The 26,528-nt window shown below is 37.2% G+C and overlaps 1 protein-coding gene across 1 annotated transcript in view; it reads left to right on the top strand.

The window, feature by feature from the left end:
• The window catches only part of LOC129578045 (alpha-2B adrenergic receptor), a 107,592-nt gene extending 81,300 nt beyond the window's left edge, over positions 1-26,292 (top strand). Inside the window, exons 3-4 of the mRNA XM_055466106.1 lie at positions 19,865-20,023; positions 23,830-26,292. Coding sequence (XP_055322081.1) covers positions 19,865-20,023; positions 23,830-24,726 — 1,056 coding nt within the window. The 3' untranslated portion in view covers positions 24,727-26,292. The remainder of the gene's footprint in view (positions 1-19,864; positions 20,024-23,829) is intronic.
• Positions 26,293-26,528: the final 236 nt, after the last annotated feature.

The raw sequence follows: 26,528 nt of genomic DNA, 5'->3' as shown, positions 1-26,528 counted from the left end.
ACGAACGAACGAACATGTTCGTAGATTCTACGAACGAACGAACGAACGAACGAACAAACGAACATGTTCGCATACGAACGAACGAACGAGCGCTCGTTGACCGCTCTGGCTCAGAGCTTGTATTTAGACGTACGCAAAATGGGATGCGAAACGTCTTACGAAAAAAATTGTTATCATCATGTTATCCCTGAATTTGTGTGTCTGTATATAGGTATGCTGTCAAACAGCGCGTTCGGATGGTATCATTATTCGATTCTACAGTTTTGATTCTCGCCACACTCTCACAAACTTGATGCCGTGTGCGCGCGTGCGGTTTCTACACACCGAGCAAAAAAAAAAACGAATCAACTCACACCAAGCAACGCGTGTAATCAAATGGCAATGGGAGCTAGACGGCAAAAGTGCGACAACTTTTCAAATGCCACGAAGTGTTATGAGCTTTGCTTTAGTGGCAATTTATTTCATTTATGTATGAGAAGCTAGAAAATCATTTGGTTTGGAATGAATTTGCTGCTCATTGCAAATTTTACGTTATTTCCTTCCGATGGATTTCCAAAGTTAGCGAATACGCCGCATGCTACAGTGCGTGTACGACCTTGATTAGACGTCATTTACATGCATTTCACTCTCACAAGTCTAGCCCCGAGAATCGTTTTTGCCGCTGCTTTGTTATTACTATTTATGGTGGCGGTGGTGTTAGTGGAGATGATAGAAAAATGTCGCAGATGAAAACCCATCAAAGATTATCGGTTTAATCTCAATTGAACGAAACACAGTTTAAACTTTTGGATTAATCGAATGTAGTTAGAAGCATTTTAATTTCCGTCACTAGCAATAAAACTTTATTACCATCGTTGGGTTGACCTTTTCTAAGCTAACAGATGCACATATCACCAGCTTCAGTAGTAATAGTAGTAGCAACAACAGAAGGAGTAGCAGCAATAGCATCAAACATTCAATCTGTCTCTAGATCCAGTTCACCCTTATTATTGTCTTTTGAATAGATGCGAAAACGTTGTCATTCTTCCGGCTAAAGAATAAAAGCTTATTTAAAACCCATCTGAATCGTATAAATGTGGCCAGAATATGAGATTTGCTTTAGGGGATCAAGCATCAACGGTGAAATTTACATTTGCTTATAACGAATGTATATTTCATGCTTCTCTTCTCTCCCTCTTTTTTCCTTCATTTCAAACTGCTTTTTATTTTGATTTCCGGTGATGGGGGGAGGTCATTTGTGTGTTTCTGGTTTCACTTGGAACAATATAAGTTAAATTGAAAATTAATTTCTCAAAAATCGGTGAAAAGACCAACAATCCAAGAATACAAGAATACAAAATCATTTATTGTATGATAAAATTTATGTGCTTGTGTGAGTGTAAAACAGAGAACCACCAAATTGCTACGATGTGAGTGCTCAACATCGGACCAATTTCGGTTGACTACTTTCTTTGTTACATGTATTGCATTCGTCTGCTGTTACTGCTGATCTTGGCAAAATATTGAGCTGCCGCTGACGACAACGATGAAAACGTTAAATGCCATACACACACGCACGCACGCACACGCACACACCGAATGATTCCCATCAACGTTTTCACTTTTATTATGATAAATGCACCATGATTATTTTCAATTTGCCTTAAATGCCAAGAGACATCGTCGTCATAACGTTTTCGGTATGAATGTTTGTGAATTCATAACGAATATTGCTGCCGTTTCACTTTGACAAGTTGTACGTCTGTGAATTTTTTAACGGTTTTAATTTACGTCGTTCGTAATGACTTTGTCCGCATAAGTAAATAAGTAATTAGGGAATGAGTGATAAAAGTGAAGCGAAAAGAGTCGAAAGACAGCCGAGCGAGAGTGAAAATGACTTATGTACGCATTACCATGTACAGTGTACACTGTACAGTGTATATTGTACACGGACACATTCTGTGTCATTTTCTCCTATAAGCTTAGTATGTACGACTTTGTGTACGCGTGTGTGTGTATGTAGACACTGTCACTCTCATTCTCACTTTTGATGTGATTTTGAGGCAGCACTTTTGCCACCAACACTGTTGAATGGGTGTCAGATGTGTGTTTGGCTGGCAAAAATGCAAGAAACATGGTGTATGGTTTAAGAAGCTGAGAGCATATTTATTCATAAGCCAAAGCCGAGTGAAGTCAGTTGATTTGGGGTGGAAAAGTGGCAACACATCCACACTGTCATGTAATGAGTCAAAAGAGCGCGAGCGAGCGAGCGAACAAGCGAAGAAGACAGGGACAAACTCCAACTTTGTTAAAATTCATGTGAAAATGATAAAGGAACAATTTCACCAAGCGAATGCTGTGACTCATATAATCAGCATTACGCTGGCTAAGTAATTGACCATAAAAAAGCAAGCACCAGAAAGAAATACGTCAAAATGACATGCTTTTTGTCTCTTTGAATACACAGAAAAGAAGGTGGACCCGAACAGGATGTAAATGGATTATTTATTGGCTTTCACGAGGCAACGCAGAGAAAATGTCGAGAGAGAAAAAAAAACAATATCTATCCAGCAAAGAGATAGAGACAACGAGAGGGAGAAAATTGATGGATTATTTGTTCAACTGCCCAGATTTGAATGGTCGTTGTCGCTGTCGTCGTCGTCGTCGTCGTTGTCGTCTTATGCAAACTTCGGAGCATTTTCCCTATCGTATTACGACAGGGCATTTTGGTGCTAAACTGAATCAGTTTGTTTGTGTCATGTTTGCGCCATTTGCAATGCCCACATACACACCCAACCGCAACGGAACATCAACACTGATGTATGTGTGATCAGACTTCATCAAGCATATTTTGTAACGTCCCACATGCAAATTAATTGGGAACGCTTGAAGAGAGATCTACTTCGATGCAAATCAATTGCATTTCGACTGATTAATAACCCGTTTGATATGCTCCAAAAACTTTTTGCTGAAATCCTAGATGACAAATTACGTCAGTGATATCGTTTGAGCAATGGACATTAGGGTGTTTTTGGTATTAAATAAACAGAAAATGGTAGTTTTAGTTTGATAGAGCAGAGAATTTGGAATCGATTTCATATATTTTTGTCCGGAATCAGTCCAAGATGCCACTACCCACAAGCAAAACAAATGTTCGTCGAATTTTGAGGTTATATCACTATTCGCTATAACTAATCTGATTTTTTCCATTTTTTTCGATTCAATCTCACTGCCAGAGATGAATTCTCAATGCAAACATTTATTTTCACGTAGTTTTCATTGGAATAAGTGGCCAAATAGTCGAAAATTCACACAAATTGTATTGCCTCTTTGACCGGTTCTTCAATCATAGAAAAAACACCGACAAACTCATTTTTTCACAGAAACTCATTCAATGGATTTGAACTAGACGATAAATTATCTAAATCCACTAAAATATCCATTCGAAAAAGAAACAGGAAGGCCAAATTGCAGCAAAACCAAAACGTAAACAAAAACGAGCTGTCATTATGAAATTCGGGCTTAGTTTGATGTTTGACAAGACCAAAATACATCTGCGCGAATCACTGTGTGCGAATTGACTGTGATCCATTCGCACAAGTGCATTGGTAGCCCTTTAAAATTTCAAAGAAGCCCAGATTTCATGATGACAGCTCGTTTTTGTTTACGTTTTGGTTTTGCTGCAATTTGGCCTTCCTGGTTTTTTTCGAATGGATATTTTAGTGGATTTAGATAATTTATCGTCTATTTCAAATCCATTGAATGAATTTCTGTGAAAAAATGAGTTTGTCGCTGTTTTTTCTATGATTGAAGAACCGGTCAAAGAGGCAATACAATTTGTGTGAATTTTCGACTATTTGGCCACTTATTCCAATGAAAATTACGTGAAAATAAATGTTTGCATTGAGAATTCATCTCTGGCAGTGAGATTGAATCGAAAAAAGTGGAAAATATCAGATTAGTTTTAGCCAATAGTGATATAACCTCAAAATTCGACGAACATTTGTTTTGCTTGTGGGTAGTGGCATCTTGGACTGATTCCGAACAAAAATATATGAAATCGATTCCAAATTCTCTGCTCTATCAAACTAAAACTACCATTTTCTGTTTATTTAATACCAAAAACACCCTAATGGACATGGTATTAAAATTTTGTGTGATCCAACCATAAAATACACTCTCGAATATGATCAGCCACCCACTTACTGCTATGGACGCAAAATACGAATATGAAATAGCTCACATACTGTTATCTCAACATCGTTCTTCCATGACTGGTAATGTTTTTTTTTTAATTTAGTCATGCATGGACCTCTCTTCAATCCTCCCTCCCAAGAAGAACAAAGCAGAGGATACAGCACAAATCCAAATTGCATCTTTTGGTATTCACCAGCGTGTAATCAAAACATCTGCTTTCATATTCCTTTATTAAATGTATCCAATCTGAATTGTGCATACGTGGTATATTTTTGAGTAGGTGCACACAGGGGCAAATACACACACACACACACAGGTATCGGATGATGAAGATATGTCGACTTTGTGTAGGTCGAGATTTTTGTGTCCCGGTTTGTAGCTGATATCGTTATCATAGTAGTCAAATTCATGTGTGACAAACGGTTGGCGAGTTTCACTAATGCACTTGATCATTTCTGTTTATATATTCATTTTTGTCCGCATCGTGGTGCTATCGTCGTCAGCACACTGATTGGTGAATACGATTGGTACATCTACAAGCGCTACAATGTTTGGACAAATCGTGATTGTTGAGAGATTTGTCTGTGTCATTCGAACCAACTATGACCGTATTTTATTTGCGTATAGAAGACAAACAACTATTACTCTCGTTCTCTCGCCCTCAGAATATATCTTTCTCTCTGTGTGCCGAATTTTGATTTGTTTTTTTTTTCCTTTTTTTGCATACCATTTGAAAACGTACTTTTGATACTCACAAACATACAGGGGCACACCTATGAATGTGTGTTTACTTGGTTTACTTTTGTGTGTTGCTTTCGTGTAATTTATCCCGTAAATCGGTTGCTCCAAATCCTAGGGAACGAATATATTTATCGAAAAAGGAAACACATCCGTTGAGGATTCAGCATTGTCAGCGGATTATGTAATGGATCATGTACGGAAACGGTTATACACAAAATATCTCATATGTGTATGTAAAGTAGTAGGAATGAGAATGCAGGGCATACAACACATCACAGAGAAAAAGGGAGAGAAGGACTAGAAAGATGCAAAGAATGAGAGCCAACAGGTTATTTAGATAATAGAAATAACAAAAAGTTGTGCAAAAATGTGACAATGAAAAAGCAAAGAAACGGAAAAACAAGCAAATACTCACAGTAATTACGCAAACATCATCCGGACATGCAATAGTGACACAATGCTGCTGAGCCAATGGAGAATTACATATACACACAAGGAAAGGACAATTTATATATAAAAATACATACAAAAATCGCAGGGCAAACACAGAAAAAGTCGGAATAAAATATTTACGCTTTGACGGTTGAGGAAATAGAAAGAAATTATTTACGAACAACTTTGATTGTAAAGACTAATAATATTGCATTAATTCCATCTTCATCAGAACACATTCCAAAAGTTTCTTAATCAATGTCACGAAGTTGAGTAGATTTCGTCTACTTGCCATATGTTATTTCACTAAAGTATTATGATCCAATTTAAGGGTCTATCCAAAGGTGAAATTGAGTTTGTTCACTAATTAACCGTAAATGTACGGGTTCGGGAAACACATTGCCAAAGTGTCACGTAAAATGTGTAAGAAAAGCCGTATACACAGACAGAAACACACGCGCGCGTTCACACACTTTTTGAATGTGCCATAATATCAAAATACACAGGCAATAGTTGTTGATGTGATATATAAGTATATACATGTTGTTTTTGATGTGATGACCACACCAAAAGTCGACAGAAGGTAATCGATATGTATCAGCAGTTTGTTTGTTCATTTGATTCCATTTGATTTCATAAGTTTTATTTTTGATTGCTGCAAATTATTCAGATTATTCGATTCCATTTCTCTCTCTCTCTCTCTCTCTCTCTCTCTCTCTCTCTCTCTCTCTCTCTTTTTTCTCCCGTTTGTTGCTTGGAATGTGAACGTTTTGTTGCCCTATATTAAACGCCCTTCAACGATAGCTGCCTCCAATAACTGTTATGAAATCATGACAACTTTCGCTTCAGCAGGCAAAATCGTTTAATTTGACAACTTTTCTCGTTGTATGTGTATGTGTTCGTCTATATGTAGTAGCTGAATTTCACCAGGGAACTATGTTCGGATCCAGCGCGTATGACGTCATTGACAGTTTTCGCATATTTCCGCTCAATAAATACCGAATGTGACGCAACACAAAAGTTCTATGAAAAGCAAAAACTATCGTGAATTGCACATTGGTATGGGGTGGTAAAGCAAAATTTAAGCGACCGTTTGAGAAAGAGAATGAGCCCGATATGAAAATGGTAACATGCACGCAAATATGCGAAAGTTGTACTAATTTCTGGTTCACGACCAAACGTTTCGTGATCTCATCATACAAACACACACACGCACATAAAATAAGACAACATATTTTTACTGGACATATTAATTTTATATATGAACGCGCCGCATACCATCTTCTGCCTATGCCATCATAAATATATGTGGCAGATAAACAAACAAACTAAAACGAAGCAAAAAAAGAGAAAGAAAACTAAATGAGCAGCAGAAGAAGAAATTATTACGCATAACCTTACAAAATTGTATTTGTATAAATAATAAAATAATAACAATATAAATTTATGTGCACAATATTATAATGTGAAGTGTGACTATGTAGTATAATGTGGTGGCGTCAATATACGCTGTGGCGTAGCATTATTATTATTATATTTTTTTCACAAGAGATGCTCGCGAAGTGTATGTGTGTGCCCCACACAGAAAGAGTGCGCAAGAAAGATGTAGCAAATCTGAAATGAAGAGGCCACACAAGAAGTGCACGTATCATTCAAATTCAGTGTCAACACATCAGCTCGCACTTATTAGGTGATTGTGTACGCTGTTTGGTATTACGAAGACAGTGAATAAATGGCACAAGATAGCGACAGGGTGAAAGAATGGAAAAGCGGCTGTACTTTGAAACGACAGTGCTAACCAACAATAACGCATAAGCATTGCCGAAAAAAAATGCATAGCACACAATTTAAACGTACATAAAAGACATTTTTAAGTTATGTGCGTACAAATTGTGTTATCACTATGTAAAAAGGCAGATGCATACCCACACATCTACAGTGTATACATGAGCGAAAAGTAAAAAAAAAAACATTACAAAAAACGGCTCAAAGTGCTACGATGAAGAGGAAAAGAGAGCGATAGTGAATGAGTGAATGGAATGGATGGAGGGGAGGGGGGAGGGAATGGAGAGAAGAGAAAGAACAAACGCGACGAACAGCATCAAGGAAAATACGCAGAAGAACACACATAATCATATAAATGTAATAAATTTATACAAACAGACAACAGAAGCGCATACTTGCGCCTCGTACACAGCTGAGCGACAGGGTGCGAGTGAAAGAGGTGGCGAAATGACGGCGTATTTGTGTGTGTTGAATATCAAGTAGTCTTATGTTCTAATCAACATATCCTTGTTTTAAATGTAATGCTTAAAAATAAATAAATCAGTTAGTTTAGTTGTCATCGTACTTTACTACAGACGTCTTTTCTAATACACAACATATTTGGCGACAAAGCTTATTCTTTTAAATAAAAAAGAACCTCCGCACAATTTTCAACTTTAAAATGAGTGAATTCAACAAAGAATTTCTGAATTTCTTCAAAGAATTCATCCAAAAACAAGAACTTCGAGATAACCACACTCAAAGTACTATCGTTGAAATCCTCGGAATGCTCAAAAATCCATCTAGTCACAGTTCAACAGAAAATCTCGTCGGAGCCGGCCGTAAAACAACCGATCCAGAATTTCTAATCGAAGCATTGTCTACATCGCTAACCGAATTCATCTACGATCCAGAAACGGACTGTATATTCGAAAACTGGTACCGCCGCTTTCAAGACTTTTTTGACCGAGACGCTGCCAACCTTGACGATGCAGCTAAAGTCCGTTTATTGCTTCGAAAATTAGAAACAGCCGCTCATAAAAGGTACATCAACTTCATTCTTCCCAAAGTTTCATCCGAGTTTTCATTTGCTGAAACTGTCGAAAAACTCACAAAAATTTTCGGAAAGCATGAATCGCTATTCAAAACGCGCTATAAATGCTTTAAAATCAGCAAAACTGATGAAACAAACTACTTGGATTACATGGGGAACGTGAATAAAGCTTGCGAGGACTTTGAACTACAAAAAATGTCCATCGACCAATTCAAGTGCCTCATTTTCGTCGCTGGTTTATCATCGACCAAAGACCTCGACATCCGAACAAAGCTTTTGTCCAAGCTTGAAACCGAGCATGACAAAATAACACTCGAGAAATTAAGTGATGAGTATGGACGACTCATTAACTTGAAAAAGGATGCTTCGATGATTTCTAAACCTTTGGGATCTGACTTGTCAATCCTAGTAAACCAAGTGTCGAAGAAAAAACGGCATTTTTCAAAGAAAAATAAGCCAAAACCACAAGCAAGCTCTGACAACTGCAATAACTGTGGAAGAATTCATCAAGACAATCAATGTCCAGCCGCTAAATCTAAATGCAGCTTTTGCTCCATCAACGGACATTGGGTCCAGTTTTGCAGGAAGAAACTGAACGATGAAAGCAAAACCAACGGTGAATCATCCAAAGACAACTCCAAATTTACTCCTACTGGAAGAAGTTACTCCAAATCGAAAGTATCCAGTATCCGGATCAACGTAATTAAAACTCATTCGAAGCGCAAATACGTTAAAATTGTTGTCAACGGCAGAACGCTTATTCTACAAGTCGACTCCGGTGCCGATGTATCAGTGATTTCAGAAGAAGTCTGCAAGAAAATGAATTTCAAAATTCGTCCTACAACATTGGAACCCGACAACGCTTCTGGCCAACCACTCGATATGATCGGAGAAGTCGATTGCACTATCGAATTTTTGGACAAAACGAAACGCTCTACAATTTTTGTCTCACGCAACGAAGACCTCAACGTATTTGGAAACGATCTTCTCGAGCTGTTCGACCTGTGGGACAAGCCTTTCAGCGATTTCTGCTTGAATGAAAGAGTTTTTCACATCAAAAAACATGATGACTATACTCAAATTTTGCAATCAAAGTACTCATCTTGTTTTGAAAAATCTCTCGGCAGATGCAAGAATTTCAAGGCACACTTAACCTTGAAAGGAAACAACTACCCACCATTCATCAAGTATCGCCCTCCACCATTCGCTTTCCAATCGCTGATTGAAGAAGAACTAAAACGTCTTCAAAATTTAGGCGTAATTACACCAATCACAACATCCAATTGTGCAGCACCCATCGTGTCAAAATTGAAACAAACTGGTGAAATACGCATTTGTGGAGATTTTTCAACTGGTCTCAACGAAGCACTCGAAGACCATCATTATCCGCTACCTTTGCCGGAAGACATCTTCGCGAAACTCAACGGCTCATCGCTTTTCAGTCACATCGACTTATCTGACGCTTTCCTTCAGATCGAAATGGACGAAGAATCAAGCAAACTTCTCGTCATCAACACTCATGTCGGACTTTTTAAATACAATCGTCTCAGCTTCGGAATAAAACCTGCACCAACTTTATTCCAAGAAGTCATGGATAAGCTCATCGCTCCACTGAAAAATGTCATCTGCTTCATGGACGATATTTTTGTATATGCAAAAACACAAAAAGAGCATGACGACGCATTGTTTGCTTTGATGAATCGAATTCAAGAATTTGATTTTCGCTTAAAACTCGAAAAATGCAAATTTGCATTCACCGAAATCAAATATTTGGGCTCAATTGTCAACAAAAGCGGAGTAAAACCTGATTCAAGCCGAATTGAAGCCATCAAAGAAATGACTGAGCCAACCAATTTGACTGAACTCCGATCATTTTTGGGTACTGTTAACTATTACAGTAAATTCATCAAAAACGTTCACAACTTACGAGCACCGTTAGAAGAATTACTTCGAAAAGACATCGAATGGTTTTGGTCCAAAACCCAACAGCATTCCTTCAATCAACTGAAGAAATCACTATCTTCTAACATGTTGTTAACGCATTACAACCCACAATTGGAAATCATCGTTTCAGCTGATGCATCCAACAAAGGAATTGGAGCTTCAATCCAACATGTGATGAGCGATTTTACAATCAGGCCGATTGCATTTGCAGCTCGCACACTTCAACCAGCCGAACAAAAGTACAGTCAAATCGAAAAAGAAGGTCTAGCATTGATTTTCGCAGTGAAGAAATTTCACAAATACATTTTTGGACGTCGTTTTACTTTGGAAACCGATCACAAGCCACTGCTTGCAATTTTCGGCAACAAAAAGGGAATCCCAATTCACACAGCCAATAGACTCATCCGTTGGGCCGTCATTTTGTTGGGATACAATTTCCAAATCAAATACATCAACACCGAGTCTTTTGCTTATGTCGACGTGTTATCTCGGTTGATCGTTCAAAATACCAATCTCTCAGATGAAGAATATGTCATTGCTTCATTGAAACTTGAGAAAAAAATTCTTCAAGTCATCACGACAAATCTTCAAGCGTCACCAATAACGTACGAGCAATTGGTAAAAGCTTACTCCAATGACCCGTCAATGCAACAACTTATTGAGCAAATTTCTTCACACTGGAAAAATTTTACCGATTCCTGGGATGCTGAATTTCGTCTATTCTACAATCGTCGTGAATTTTTGTCAGTCTCGAATCAAATTGTACTTTTCGGAGACCGTGTCGTCATACCAAACGCTCTCCGTGAACGAATGATTAAACAACTTCATAAGAGTCATTCAGGCATCGTGAGAATGAAAAATCTCGCTCGATCGTATGTTTACTGGCCAAACATTGACAATCAAATCGAACAATTCGTCAAATGCTGTTCCAGTTGTGCATCAGCAGCTAAATCGCCCACGAAAACAACACTAAGTTCTTGGCCGTTACCATCGAAACCATGGGAAAGGATCCACATCGACTATGCAGGCCCAATTAAAAGTAATTTTTACCTGCTGATAATCGATGCCTATTCGAAATGGCCTGAAATCGTTAAAACATCAAGAGCATCAGCGGCAGCAACACTGAAAATTTTATCATCAACGTTCGCTCGCTTCGTTTTGCCTGAAATTGTAACATCCGACAACGGAACACATTTCACCGCTGAGTCAGTCCAAGCTTTCTTCAACTCAGCAGGAATCCAACATTTTAGGACAAGCCCCTATTCACCAATGTCTAATGGACAAGTTGAACGTTCCGTTGACACTTTGAAACGTTCATTGAAAAAACTATCAAACGAAGGCAACATCGACGAAAATCTCGATAATTTCTTGAACAATTATCGAACAACTCCAAACGAAAATTGTCCATCAAAATTATCGCCTTCTGAGATAATTTTCAGTCGAAAAATAAGAACCGTTTTCGATCTACTGAGACCACAGCCCAGAAAATCTTTTGACCGTAACACCAAAATGGAACATGATTACAACTTGAAACATGGTGCAATTCAACGTAACTACAATATCAACGATGCTGTTTGGGTCAAAATACACAAAAACAATTCTTGGTCGTGGAAAGAGGGGAAAATAGTAGAGAAAATCGGAATGGTCAACTATCGTGTTGAAACTGAAAACAGAACAATTCGAGCTCACACCAACCAATTGAGAAAAAGATATTAAAAATTTAAAAGGGGAGGTGTTGAATATCAAGTAGTCTTATGTTCTAATCAACATATCCTTGTTTTAAATGTAATGCTTAAAAATAAATAAATCAGTTAGTTTAGTTGTCATCGTACTTTACTACAGACGTCTTTTCTAATACACAACAGTGTGTATGGATTGGAAAATTTTAATATTGTGTACTCATACTTATGTACTTGATTAAACAATGATGCGGAATAACAACAAAGTGGGAACGGGCCAAGTAAAATGTATCTCGAATCCCGTGGAGTTAACAATGAGGCATCTTTCTTCTGTTGTTGTCACTGTTACACTAATACCATTATTGTTTTTGTTTTTGGGTGATGGTGCCGCTGCTGCCATTGCTTCTGCTGTTATCGTTTTCGTGGTGCCTTTTAATGTAACACTCACTCTTTTCGTCATTAACCATGGTAATGCCGCCACACTGGCATACACACACACACACACTTACACCCAATTCCTCTTTGCCCTTGCATATCTACCTATCGTTCGCTCGCTTATTAGTTCCGCGTGCGCGATACTCAATTCAATAAATTATGCCGATAGAATGAGCTTATCATAGTCACATGTTCCAGTGAATATTTTCTAATTATATTTATGAACTTGTGTATCTCACCACTATGTGGTATGTTCTGTCATATCTGCATTCACACTTACACTTGAGCCGTGTTTTTGGTTCTTTACCGCCCCCACCTCTTACATCTCAATCCATTTCTCTCTCACACACACACACACATACGTCGTTTTCTGTTTACAATTTTCGTTCCGCTTTTCTGCACATCCATTTTCCCCACTCATCGACAACCGAGAAACTTTTTTGCCACTCAAAATTCTGTGCAAAAGCCACGAAATGCAATAAGGAATCAAAGTTGGAAAACAAAGCAAGAAGTAAACGAATAAATGCGAATGTATGAAGATTGATGTTCTTCAACGCACTGAGAATGCTAATTTATTGGCTTTGGAAATGCTTTTGCTGCCGTTGCTGCCGTTGCTGCTTCCGATGCTACTACTGCTACTATTACGTTTGCCGAACATATTCGAAAACGCATCTTAAACGCACACTCGAAATGTGTTTTTAATCCTATTGAAGTGTTGAGTGCAGTTCAATATCGTTAAGAAGTTGTTAGTGCGAACATGGTTCTCAAGTGTCAGAGAAGCAATTTCTTCTCCTCTTAATTTCTGGTATAGAAAATTAGCACCATTTCTTGAAGTGCACAACAACAACAACAAAAAACTGTGGAGGAATGCACAGGAAAAACATGTATACAAAACTAAACATTCATTACATCAAATGTATGTTTTGATTGACTTTAATTCGCGTATGGTTTTGTATATTTATGTGGAATTCATAGTCATCGGAAAGCGAGTGCTTGATGCTTGGTACGTGACTGTAGGGTATTTCAAAAATTATTACTGCTACAAAGAGCTTTTTATGCCAACTAAATCACGGCACATTTATTACCACCATTCCAACTCCCGTACGCTCACACACATACACAGCATGCAACCAAATCACAACATTGAAAACAAAATTGGTTTGGCATATGTAAAAAATCCATACAGAATAGGGGAAACAAAAAACCAAACTATAAATGAAGGGCAAAGAGCACCAATTTTGATTTTCTTTCATCAATATCTGATATACAGAAAGAGATTAGAGCTACATTGAAACGTGGGAATATAGTTGATTGAATTCATTTTACAAAGCATTAGTGTAACATGATCCGTGACATGACTGCTATTAAACTATGTTTTGTACTCCCACGTACACATCAACTATCCATTAGTATTTCAATTTTTATTAGTGAGATTCTCTGAATGGCGTCACAGTTAAACTTGAACAGTGTGTTTGTGTAATAGAAAATGTGAATTTCATATCCCAGTTTAAGTTCTTAATTATTCATATTTGTTCAAAACATGGAGAGATAAAGAGAGAGGGACCAATTTAATAAATGTCATTTATCCTTCTAAATACAATGACTTTAGCAGCACAGAAACATAGATCCTCTGGCTGAGCACTATTTTCCCATGGAAAATGTTTACTTGAAACGTAAAACAAAAACCCATGTTATATTGTTCTTGACCCGACTCGACTCCGTTTTGTTGTCGTTGTTCTTCTTCTTGCCCTTTCCTTCTCTATCTGTCTTCCACTTTTTCTTTTTATCGTTTTCTCTCTCTCTCTCTCTCTCTCTCTCTATCATTTATTCTGTTGTCATTTTAAAAAAAGTTATTTGTTCTGTTTTATTTTTTTTCCACTGTGAAAAAAAGTGATGTTTACTTTAGTGCAAATTACACTATTTATGTCCACTTGAATTGTACACCCGCCGTTTTCATACAATTCCTCTTCAGTTGCAAAGCATTAACTTTTCCCGCTACATCGACGACAACTTGGTGAATGCCATTGAATGGTTGCTGAACAAATAACAAACCGCCGGTCTGCCTTTTAATAAGCGCCATTTAAGTCTTATGGTCGTTGTTTGTTTTTTATTTTTATTTCTGCTGCTTTGCTCTTCATTGTAAAATATTAAATGAATGGGAGACACATTATGGCTTCGACAAACCAATCGATACTCCAACTATACTATTGTAAATGCTTTTTCAGAAAAAGAGAAGAAGAAGAGAGTGTTGAACATGTCAAAATTGAATGTCATCTATTATTTCAGTTTGTTGCACTCCAAATGGTGACAAGCCAATCGAATTTTCTCACACATTTTCAAGCATTTTCACATTCGTGCACTACCTGTTTTTGCTCACTACCTTGGATTGAGCTTGTGTTCGCAACTTGTGCGTGACAAACAGAAAAATTTCACAACACAGTGCACAACATTACCGAAAGAGTCCGAAATACACGCAACCACTTCCAAACTAATAATGGATGAAATTGGTGAATGAAAAACGTTGTTCAACACAATGAGTGAACTCGAATAAAAAATTTTAGCCAATGAAATATAATTATAATCCGACTGAATATTCAATGCACCACAATATTCGATGCAATCGACCAAATAAGCTGCGCATAGAGGGAAAAAAAACCACACACACATACACACCGCGGTGAATTCATGCAAGTGAGGTTTTGCAAACGAAAGTATCACACTGGTTTGATTATAGTTATGCAGAGTAAAGAGCTCATACACATCAACCATTAACATGAACAGCGCGTTCGAATTTCCGAATGTGGTTTCAAATCTATTGTTTTCCTTTTTCCTAGTCCAATTTGATTTCGATTGCGTGTGATCAGGCGTGCATACAAAAAAAAACTACGTTGATCCAAAAGATAAAACTATAGATTAAATATATTCTGAACAATTCAGGACAGTCGATCTTTATGTTTTATTCAATTCGCTTCGTGCAGTTAAATTCATATATTTTTTGTTGTTGTTTTTGTCCCACATCTCCATGGCATTGTATTGTTTTGCCCACATATGCTGCTCCAATGGATTTATTAGTCTACGGTGAATAGAAAGGGATCCAGATATTATTTTTTTCAAGTTCGTTGTTGTTGTTGCGATTTTATTTCGTAAATTCATTTTATGTGCGCTCCCACCAAGTCCATTCATATTGAATTTTTCAATCAGTGTGACACTCGTTTATTAGCTAATAGTGGGTACAACTTAGAGGGAATTTATGAACAATCGTTTATCTGGCGGATAGGATAGCAGTGCAGTATATACAATGGAATAGCGCTAGAAATGGTACGGCGGCAATGGCAGCAACAGCAACAACAACAACAAAAATCATGAATAAATGAATAAGCATATATAAAGCTTTTATTTACATTCATTAAAAAATCTATCGACTCGCAATGCCATGCATTGTCAGTTTGCATATATTTTATGTGATATGAAAGTGGAAGCGATCATGTGAGCGCATGGACGCGAACGAACTCACTAGAGCCGCGGGCCATAAGCAAACTTTCAACGGTGACTGGAATATGAAACACACATCAAGAGTTTTGCTATTCATGGTTCATGTTTTGTGAACGACATCCAGGCGAATCGCCAAAGGAGACGGGAATTGAAACGATTGACTATTTATTTCGTTCTGTATTTTCATTGCAACATGATGTTTCAATTCACGTGGGATCGAATGTTCCGTGCATATGTATATATACATTATCCTAATGAGTATTTGTGACATTAATATGACAACGCGACACATTGGTTGATGACATGAATTGGTTCCAGTTCAAATAGCATGCATATTTGAAACAGGTGTTTGTGTTTTAATTTGCATTTTTCTCACTTTCACACTCTCATACGGTTTTGGTTACGTTTGTTCTCAAGTTGAGTGCGCTCCCTGTTACGTTCAAATTGAATTTCATCTGGCTGGCAGACGAACTGAAAATCTGGTCAAGTTAAAAGGGAATTTAGGTGAAATCGTAATGTCGCACCGACATTACTACCATCAAAACCATTTTTTTTTCTGTCGGATAAATCACATTCACTCTGCACTATGGACAGTTATATTAACAAAAGGGTGACAAAAAAATGCGTCACCCAATTCATAAAATAATAAACACAACTTAATGGATATATTTACAACAAGCCCAATTGCGCCCACTTTACCGTTCATTCCTCCGATTATTCGGTATAGACGCTTTTGATGTTGGGTTCATTATGTCATATCCTTCCGTTCGGGTGTGATTGTGCGAGGACATGAAAGGAAAGTGGATATCTATTTGAAGTTCAAAGAAAATGCTTTCAGATAAGAAGGGTGCAAAAGTCACGTTCGAAAAATTAAGTGCTTTCCACCATGAACTCAAATACGAGTAGGTGACAGAATTCTTTGCGTAAATTGCAAACAATTCCAATGAACGAACGAAGCAATAGTAGCGACAGTAGCGACGCACACACACACACACAAACGAGTGGCACTCGCTCAACTTTGAAAAACACGAGGCGAAATAATTTTTCGAGCAAAATATTAGATAACACGTGCTAAAAAATAGATTTAATACGAAACTGACAAATGCAATCACTTCGGCGACATAATTTCGTAGATAAACACTTTGCATAGTGTTTGTTTGCACAACATTCTTCGAACAATTGTCGAAGTCAAAAATTCAAGTTTCACCAGAGGAGACGAGGATAAAAAAGTGAACAGCAAAAATATTGTTTTTCAATTTCCAAGTGCCTTTCGTCTTTGCACACGGTATGACCAACTATTGGTATTCGTGACCAAACAATATGTATGTGTATATACATTATACACAGCGTAAAGATCTGAAAAACAAAATAGCAAACAATTGAAACACTTTTTTTTCCGTCTCGTTTCGAAGAAATAAGCTTCTATGAATTTTTCTGCCATGCTATCAATTGTTTCAATTTTTTGCTTTGCTTATGAATTGAAGTATGGCTCTGTTCCTGTTGTTGCCTTTTGGATTTCTCTTCGTTTTTTTTTCTTCATTCGGCTCTCGTCAAAAGAACTCTCTCTCTCTCTCCCTCTCTCTCTCTCTCTCTCTCTCTCTCTCTCTCCCTATTCACTTTTTCAGAGAGCCCGTTTGTTTCTTGCGTAAATATCACAGAAGCAGTATATATATTTGTATATATAAGTGGAAATTTCGAAGCGCACATTTCCATTTGCACTCAATTTAAATATTTAAATTGTTTTATATTTTCTTTCCGTTTACTGATGATGCGATTTTTATGTGTTGCCCCGGCTAAAAAAGAACGGGGATAAATTTTCAATTTAAGCACATTTCATGCATATAAAAAGTCAACAACAATAACCAAATAAAAGTTTACGAAGGATATTACAAAACAAACGCAATGAACGCATAAATAAACGACATTTCAGGACAAAAAATTTCACCGTTTCGTTCGTTGTTATGATTTAATTTGGTGCCATGTAGCCAGGCAAGAGTGTGAAAGATAGCAAAAAAGAGGAGTGAAAGACGGAGAGAGATTGCTATGGAGCAAATAGAAACGCACGTATACTATACAGACTTATACATTCGCGTTTGAACGATGAACAGTTATGAGCAGTTAGTAGGCAGTGTCACTCGTTGTACACAATGAAAAAAGAAGTTTTGTGTGAAATGAATGACGGAAACAACGAGGCCATAATAAAGGAACGGCGAAATGCCCCAAACGTCCTAATGGAAGGGATGAACATTCAGGCTGTAACGACACACCGATACACAATTCAACATGAATGAAAGAGACAGCAAAGCAAGCGCAACGCGAAATGAAATATATACAAATGATCAACAAATGAAAATTTCGAATACCTTTATTCGAGCCCATTCACTTGCTTGACGCTCGTACGCTCGCTCACTTACTCGTCCATTCGCTCGCCGGTCCAACTCTAAAACATGTATCCAAAATGAAAACCATTTTTAATCAATTAAGCGATTAAACCCCACTTTTAAATGTACATACATATTTATATAAACTCTAGGGGCGATAAACTAGGCACTCTCGAAAGAATCCAGCAGAGACGCACATTGACCTGCTTCGCAAAAAGTAGCGCAGAATACAGAAGAGAAAAAAAAAAACTAAATCATTCTGCTACTTTGCGTTTATTCTTGTTCACTAACCCCCATCCGCTCCACTCTTTTCTTCGGTTCATGCAAATAACATTTCGGCAAGTACAAACGCAAACGCAAACGCAAATGTCATTTCACACTGCCACACCAGTCATAGCCATAAAAGAGCGACAAAGAAATAAAGAAAAATAAAATAAAAAAGATTATACGAGAAATGAATTGCAAAAGCGAAAGATGGCTTACTTTATTCTTATTTATATCAAGTATTGCGCGCGCGGCGTTCCACTAGATGGTGAAATACAATGCATTTTAAGGCTGTAATTCTTTTGGATATATTTTCCAATGTTGAGCCACAACACTCGATTCATTCGGCACGCAAACACCGTTTCCAACCAAGGACGATGACGATGATGATGATGATGATGACGACGACGACAAGGACAACGACAATCCGGCACTGCGTGTGCCTCTCGCGCGCTGTTGACTTGATGCTGGCATATTTCCCGCGATGATTTGCCGTAATGACTATATTGTATATTTTATTTTTATATTTTAATAACCGAAATTAAGATAAACTATATTAAATTCAAGATGAGTACAAAATAATGATAATAATAAAATTACTTTACGACCATCATATTTGAGTTGTTCGCATGCCACATTGACACAGCTACGCAACTTTTCTCCCCAACAAACAATACGCATTCATCCTTATCATTTCAGGCTCCACTTTATTTATATATATATATATTTCATTCTTCTATTTCTTTTCTCGTTGATTTTTTGTTTGCTTATTTGTTTTTATTTTTGTTGAAAAGTTTACAGCACCCATATTTTGCGCCTTACATTAACGGTCGTGCTCTTCTTCATTAATAGATTGCGACCAAGAACAATGTGCGCTATGTGTCGCTTACAAAATGTACGATTCAAATACCATTACTTTACAAGTGATTGTTGTTTCGTACAAAACATTCCTATTTTTTTGTTGCCTAAAATATGGCCATTTGTTTGTGATTTCTCGGATAATTCTGTGTCTCAATAGCTGAGTTTTAGCCGATGGGCTGGACACAAGTGCAAGGGGCGATGGGAATATGATTATTTCCAATACAGAAGAACATCATGTGTTTATCGAAAGTATAGCTCTTTTGTCGATGAACGCATCAAAGGCATAACTTGGATGAATAATTCCAACGACTGACCGTCGGATACTAACAGAACCGGTCAAAATCAAAGTTGGTAAAATTGCTCATTTTACCAACAAAAACAGTAGGCGTCCCACTTATACGCTCCCACACTCTCATCGTTGCCCATCAAAATATTTGACGAAACGAAATAATCTCAAATATTTCTCAAAATCAAACATAAATACTAGCCAAAATCAATATTTGCTCACTTGATCAAACTCTCTCCATCTCGATTGAATTTTAAAATCAATTTACATAGCATTTTGGAAAATTGGATACCAACATAATGACTAACCATACATTTTTTTTTTTTTGCTTTCTTTCTCTCTTTCATTTTTGCAGCTAAGTGACGATTTGGGTTACGTCCTGTATTCAGCGCTCGGTTCTTTCTACATTCCTAGTTGTATTATGGTTTTTGTATATATTCGAATTTATTTTGCGGCGAAGGCGCGTGCACGGAGGGGTATCAAGAAAAAACCACTAAAATCAACACAAGAACAGGTAATTTAATATCCACTATATTCCGATCTGGCGGTGTGTTTCGTTGCCGTTTTCATTCAAGCAATTGCACAAAAAAATGAAATAAAAATAAAATGAATTCTGCTTCGGCTCGTTTCAATTCGTATCACACACACACACAATTTTATTTCCTTTTTTTATATACAGATTTTTTTTGCCATAGAATCTCTTTAATGTATCTTAAACTGTATCGATTTGCCATTTATAAGCGATTTAATCAATTGATACGACATAAAATGTACTGAATTTCCAATTAATTGACTTCCAATATCGAGTTACGCTTTGGCTTTATTTCGAACTCATTCGGTTTCCCATCGCAATTAAGTCATGTGCTTCGCACAACGACTGAATTAATTTATCATATTGGCCTAATTTCTGTCTCGTTCTCGCTCGTTTTTTTTTGCGTTGTTGTTGTTTCATTGTTATTCCGTTCCGTAACCATTGGACCACATAAAAAACGAGAATAAAAGCGAAAATATCTGAAATTAAATACGAGAAATGGACACAATGAGCAAACGAGCCGAATTTTATTCGCATGCTCATTATTTTACCCCAAATACACAGTATATCACTCGATGATAATACTTTCGAGACAGAAGACAAAAAAGAGACACGCATTTATATCGTCATTAATGCAAACAGTGCATTTCGAGCGGTTTTGCAAACATTTGCATACTTTGACTCGCATGATTCGGTGCTTGTTGATTTTTCTTCTTCTTCGTTATCGTACTTTGTTGTCCTCATTACGAGTTTTATGATATTTTCTTGATATGTCTTGATATGTTTGATTGTGACCACACAATCATTTTCATTAGACTCGTCCTCGATTGGTTGTTGTAATTTCGATTTGTGTTTGCATCCGTTTCACAAAATCTTCCCATATGATTTCAATTCTCGATTGGATGAGTGTTTCGCAGTGCGAAAGCACTTCGTCTTCGAAGTCACATACTCACACAGACACAACCAGTTCAAAGATGGATGAGAAGCGATGATAGCAATGAAATGAAAGAAGAAGAAAACAAAATGAAGGAAAAAGGAGGGACGGAGAGTAAGTGAGTGAGAACAGACATAATTTTCAATAAAGAAATGAAATTTCCCTCGAATGACACAACAGCATGCTGCACGATAAAAGAGAAAACGTATGAAAGCAGATAAAATGTGCAGAAAATTCGCAAGTGAGAAACTGTCTGGAAATATATTGAGATCGGTCCGCTCAAAACATGAAAGATAATCAATAAATTTTATTATCATTATTATTAAATCTACATGCGAAACGCTATTCGCCAGTTTCCATTGATATTTGTCGAAGTTTGAGCTGCCTGTTAGCCTATTTGCGAATGTCGGTTTTGGTTTCATTCTTCTTCTCTTCCTCTTTTGCCTGTGTCATTTCTCTCGCTCGTTCGCCCTACGTTGCCGTCACGAATTCATTCCATTTTTGATATTGAAGTGAAGTTGTTGTTGCTTTGCTGTGTGCCCCTTTCATGCGTACCGCAACGTGAATTTCGTACGTGGAGATGTGAGGCACTATACCAACAGAGTGAGAGTGTGAGAGAATAAGGCGCAAAGAATGGTGTATATGTGTATGCCATCGAGACCCACAGACTCGTTGAACCATATCATCGCTTTGTGCGATTCATTTGGGTGGACAGGGCTAAGGAAGCAACAAGCGTGTACATTCGCAAGCACCAATTTTTACATACAACATTCTATTATTGTTCATATTTTCGACGCTGCTTTTCAGAAGAATTTCAATTTAATAATTTTTGCATGGAATTTGCTGCTGTTGATGCTGCTGCCGCTGACTCTGTTCGACGATTATAGCGCAAAAATATAAACTCAATATCGATGAATGTGCAGCGCGCATGAGAGCCAAAGAATGGGAGCTTTGGCTTGGTTGTTTCGTCGCATCTATATGCGTGTCTCATTGTTTTTCGTACTGCTGCTGCAGCTCAATAGCTCAGCGGTCTTGCTTTTACGTGTGTATTCGGTTAATAGAAGTGTATTTGATCTCCATTACTCGAATTCGATGAGATACTCATATTTTATGGTATGGAAATAATAACTATTATGTTTGCGCGCTTATTCGATACGAGTGTAAAAAAGGTACATCAAATGAATCAGGCCAAGCGAGAACGCGAATGCGAACGGATAAAGTGAACGGGCTTCAAGCACTCAGGGATGCAAACGCATACCCATTGACACACGCACACATAATAACATATATACATTGCAATTGAAAGTGCTCTCGCATACGTTATGAATGAACATGAGCAAAGTACTATGTAAATCAGCTTTTCTATAACATTGAACCCTGTTTAGTAAATTAATTATTTTATTCAAAAAATAGATTGTTCGATAAATGTTTAAGAGCGTTCGATGAAAATCCATAATTTTCGATCACATACCCGCAATGAGGCAGAGAGAAGGGAAGGCGGTCGAGGAGAGAGAGAGAGAGAGAGAGAGAGCGCTCAATTTCAAATTGCAAATTTCAATGCAGTGCAGGCAAAATAGTGTTGGCCGTCGAACACTTTCGAACGCTTGTTCGTTCGTTCGACATGGTTTTAAAAAAAGGTTTTAAAAAAAGGAGAGAGAGAGAGAGAGAGAGAGAGAGAGAGAGAGAGAGAGAGAGATGAATAGCAAGCACAAAAATAGTATTGTGATGTCATCGGTGTCTCTTGCTGTGCGAAACACACAAGTATGTTTGTCAGTACCATACACACTAGTCACTATTCATTTTAAAAGGTTGAACTTCATGCGATTTTATTGGGGTAGAGCGTAGTTCATGCGGGCGCTGAAATGATTAAAGAGAAATCGCAATGAATCAAAAACATGAATAAACTAAATGAAAATAGCGACAAAGTCCAAATAAATGAGTCCAAACGAACTCAGCAGCAGCACCAGCAGCACCAGCAGCACCAGCAGCAAGAATGGAGTCAGAGAGGAAATATCGAAACGATGGAATGGAGAGAGAAAACGGCTGGCTACAGGGTGCGGGACCAAACGCATGAAATTGTTAAATACGAGAAATGTTCATTGTAGAAAATATTTATATGAAGTGCGTTGAGCATTCGGGTGGAATCCATCCATGCTATTTTATTATGCAGCACTGTTTGCGTTTTTATGTGAAGCAAACGACGAGTCTGTGTTAATTTATGATTTACAAACCCCAACAAAACAAAGTATTACATTGAAGACGAACGCATTTGTAGGGCACGCAGTTGGAAATGCCATGCAATGGCCATAGAAAAAGTTAAATTCTGTGGAATTTACTGCAAGATAAATTATATTGAGATAGGAGAAAGTGTTTTTTTTCTCTCTCTCTCTCTCTGTCTCGCTCCATATCTCTGCTTACCCCGCTGTCTCATCTTACCACTGTCTACATAGTCTTCTATCTCTGTATGTGTGAGTGGGTGCGCGGGAGCTTTTGCATTGAGAAAGTAGTCTGTGTGTTCGTTTATTTGTTTTCGCACCAATGGTAACACATTATTTAATCAGAAGCCTCGATATGTTATGTGCGATTGTTGTTGCAGTACGAGCGATTTGCGTGACGCCAGAATTGGTGTCATTTCTGACGGAACGTATTTATGGCATGCTTTAGAATGTGTCGCAATGGATCTTCTGCGTGTTTTGTGCTTTGCCGAATATGAATGGAAAGCGATACGAAACGAAATGGTTCACCGTTATGCATGCTTTGTTGAACGATTGATTCCATTTTGATTGCTACTACATCTTTCAATTTCGTTTTTTTTCTCTTCTTTTTGTGTCTCTTCCTTCTTCTCCCTAAACAGGTTACTAGCTTCACAACAAAAACAAACCCAATGCCATGTTTGCCAAGTACATCACAAGATAACAATCATCATCAACAACAAATAGCTACAATCGAAACGCGCACCGAAGCGATACCAATTCCAATAGTAACGTGTGATTTTGCTTCTGATGTTTCGACGAGCGAAGCGGCCGAAATGGAATCAAACCAAAATTACGAAAAAGATACGCTTAAGGTATGTTCAATAGCAGCATCAACAAATTTACAGATCTCATCGTCGGCGGGTGGTGATGGTGGAACGTCAACGATCGGAACCGCATTGAATGCATTAAAAGCGAATACGAATGGTAGCTCGTCACCTTCGAACGAGCTCAAAGTATCGCCAACATTTAACCGGTGTCGAGCGCTGTCTGTGGGCATCGATAATGATATGGTCAGCGAATTCGATCCATCTAGTTCTGATTCGGGTGTAATAAGCCGATGTGCAGTAGTCAAACCGTTAAAATTTCGATTGTGTCAACCGATATTCGGGAAGCGAAATCACCATAAAAGCAACACCGAAAGCGCCAAAGTGCAGCACAACAAGCATAATATGGTCGAATCAACGGAACTCGAACCGGCCATACCAAAAGTGCAGAAGCAACGCGATCCCGAAAAGGAGAAGCGACGAATAGCACGGAAAAAAGAGAAACGAGCCACACTTATACTCGGCCTAATCATGGGCAGTTTCATCGCATGTTGGCTACCGTTCTTTGCAATGTATATATTAACACCGATGTGCACGCAATGTGATATACCTGGATCAGCGTTTGACATCGCATTTTGGCTGGGCTACATGAATTCAGCCCTGAATCCGGCAATCTATACGATATTCAATAAGGATTTCCGGCGCGCCTTTCGTCGTATATTGTTTAAGTGATGTTTGGCTTATGTGTGCTGCTACCGGTGCGTTTACAGGAGCATTGAAAAGGCTACTGAACGCTCAATGGGTGGCGGTGCACCGCTCGGCTATCATGGTTATCTCCGACGTTAGTTATTACATACCGATATACCAATTGAACAAACAAACAAGCAAACAAACAACAACAAACACAAAATAAAACATTTATTTTGGTTTTGATTTTGTGTTTACTAATAAAATAAAGAGAAAAAATAGCATAAAACTGAAACAAAGAAGACTATTTCAAATCGAGTTTCACATCACATACACAACATAACATAACATAGCATAACATAACCTAACATACACATCCAAGAGTTTGAAAACTAACGAAAAGTAAACACAACGCACTGTTTCAAGCGAAAAATTGCGTGAATGCATTGATCGCGCCCCAAAAATATGCCAGTATCATACAATCATATACCGCAAGTGTTCTACATATGTTATGTTACTACCAAACAATATTTGCGCAACGGAACAAAAACAATATGGAAAAACAAACCATACAAAACTCAAAGTGAAACCATAAAAAAAGCCACGACAACAACAAATCATTTAACCAGTATCCATTCATAGCTTGGAAAAGTTGTTCATATTTTAAACGATTTCATGTTTTTCTATTCTACGAAAATCTATTAACAAAACATATATAGTATATCAATGAAGCTAATAAAAATAAAGAAAAATACCAACAAAGAAAGAAAAAAAAATCGATTGAAAAACCAATTTCGTCTAAGAACCATTGCTAAAAACAACCAAGAAGAAATAACTTACAACCGAGCGAAAGGAAATCAATGAAAAGGAACTTTTAATCGAAACACTTTTATCAAAATTTCAATATTTTTTAGGAAATTTTTTTTATAAAATTCTGCATATAAAAAAAAATACTTGAAGAAATACATCTAGATATTAATTATGACTAATCTTGTAAATATCACACCATTAGATTAAGTAAGAGACTAAGAAATAAGGAGAATAGAAAAAGTACATCTAACAGTAGCTTAAATCGTCTTAAATAGAACAGAATAAACAAAACAAATTTATACTTACATTCAAACAGAGAGAAAGCACAGCACATGTGAAACAAATGTGTTAATGACATTTCAGAAAGTAAAAAAAATGAAAATTCATTGTATATAACGAACTAGTTAAAGAGCGTCAAACATATAACATTCAACTCGAATTGATTTATTTTTAAACATTAATATCATCAAAGCATCAACAACAACCACACACAGCAGCAGCAACCAAAGTGAATGAACAATTATTTTTCTATAAACCATTTTTATTTTTATTGTTCCATCTTATTTGAGATTCTTCATGTAGCTTCCTAATCTTTAACTGAAATGTTAAAGATTAAACCAAAACGAGAAAATAATTGAACATTAGTGGGTCGAAAATGAAATGTAATGAGAAAAACAAAACATAACAAGAAAAAGAAAAAAAAAACTCTATAAATATATTTAATATAGCCAGTCGATGCACAAAGTCCGTAATAGAAAATAAAGAAAAATCTTTTAAAAATATGAAAAAAGGGACCTACACACACATACACTCACACACATTAAAACGAATTGAATCGAAACCTTTGTATAGACGATGTGAGTTTATTCATTAATAAATACATTCTATGAACATTCTTCAAAGATAAACTAAAATCAAAAATGGCTCTTTCCAGAACAAAGAAACAAATATAGAGAGAAGAAAACTAGCAATCGAGTTGATATTTGAAATTTCCCCCTTTACCTTTCGTTAATTTATCAAATGTTGTTATAATCTAT

The sequence above is a fragment of the Sitodiplosis mosellana genome, unplaced genomic scaffold, assembly GCF_009176505.1.
Source record: "Sitodiplosis mosellana isolate CC-2019 unplaced genomic scaffold, AAFC_SMos_1.0 Smas_scaffold_6226, whole genome shotgun sequence".
NCBI lineage: Eukaryota > Metazoa > Arthropoda > Insecta > Diptera > Cecidomyiidae > Sitodiplosis > Sitodiplosis mosellana.
The sequence above is the reverse complement of the archived record's forward strand: the minus strand, read 5'-3'. Positions and strand labels throughout refer to the sequence as shown.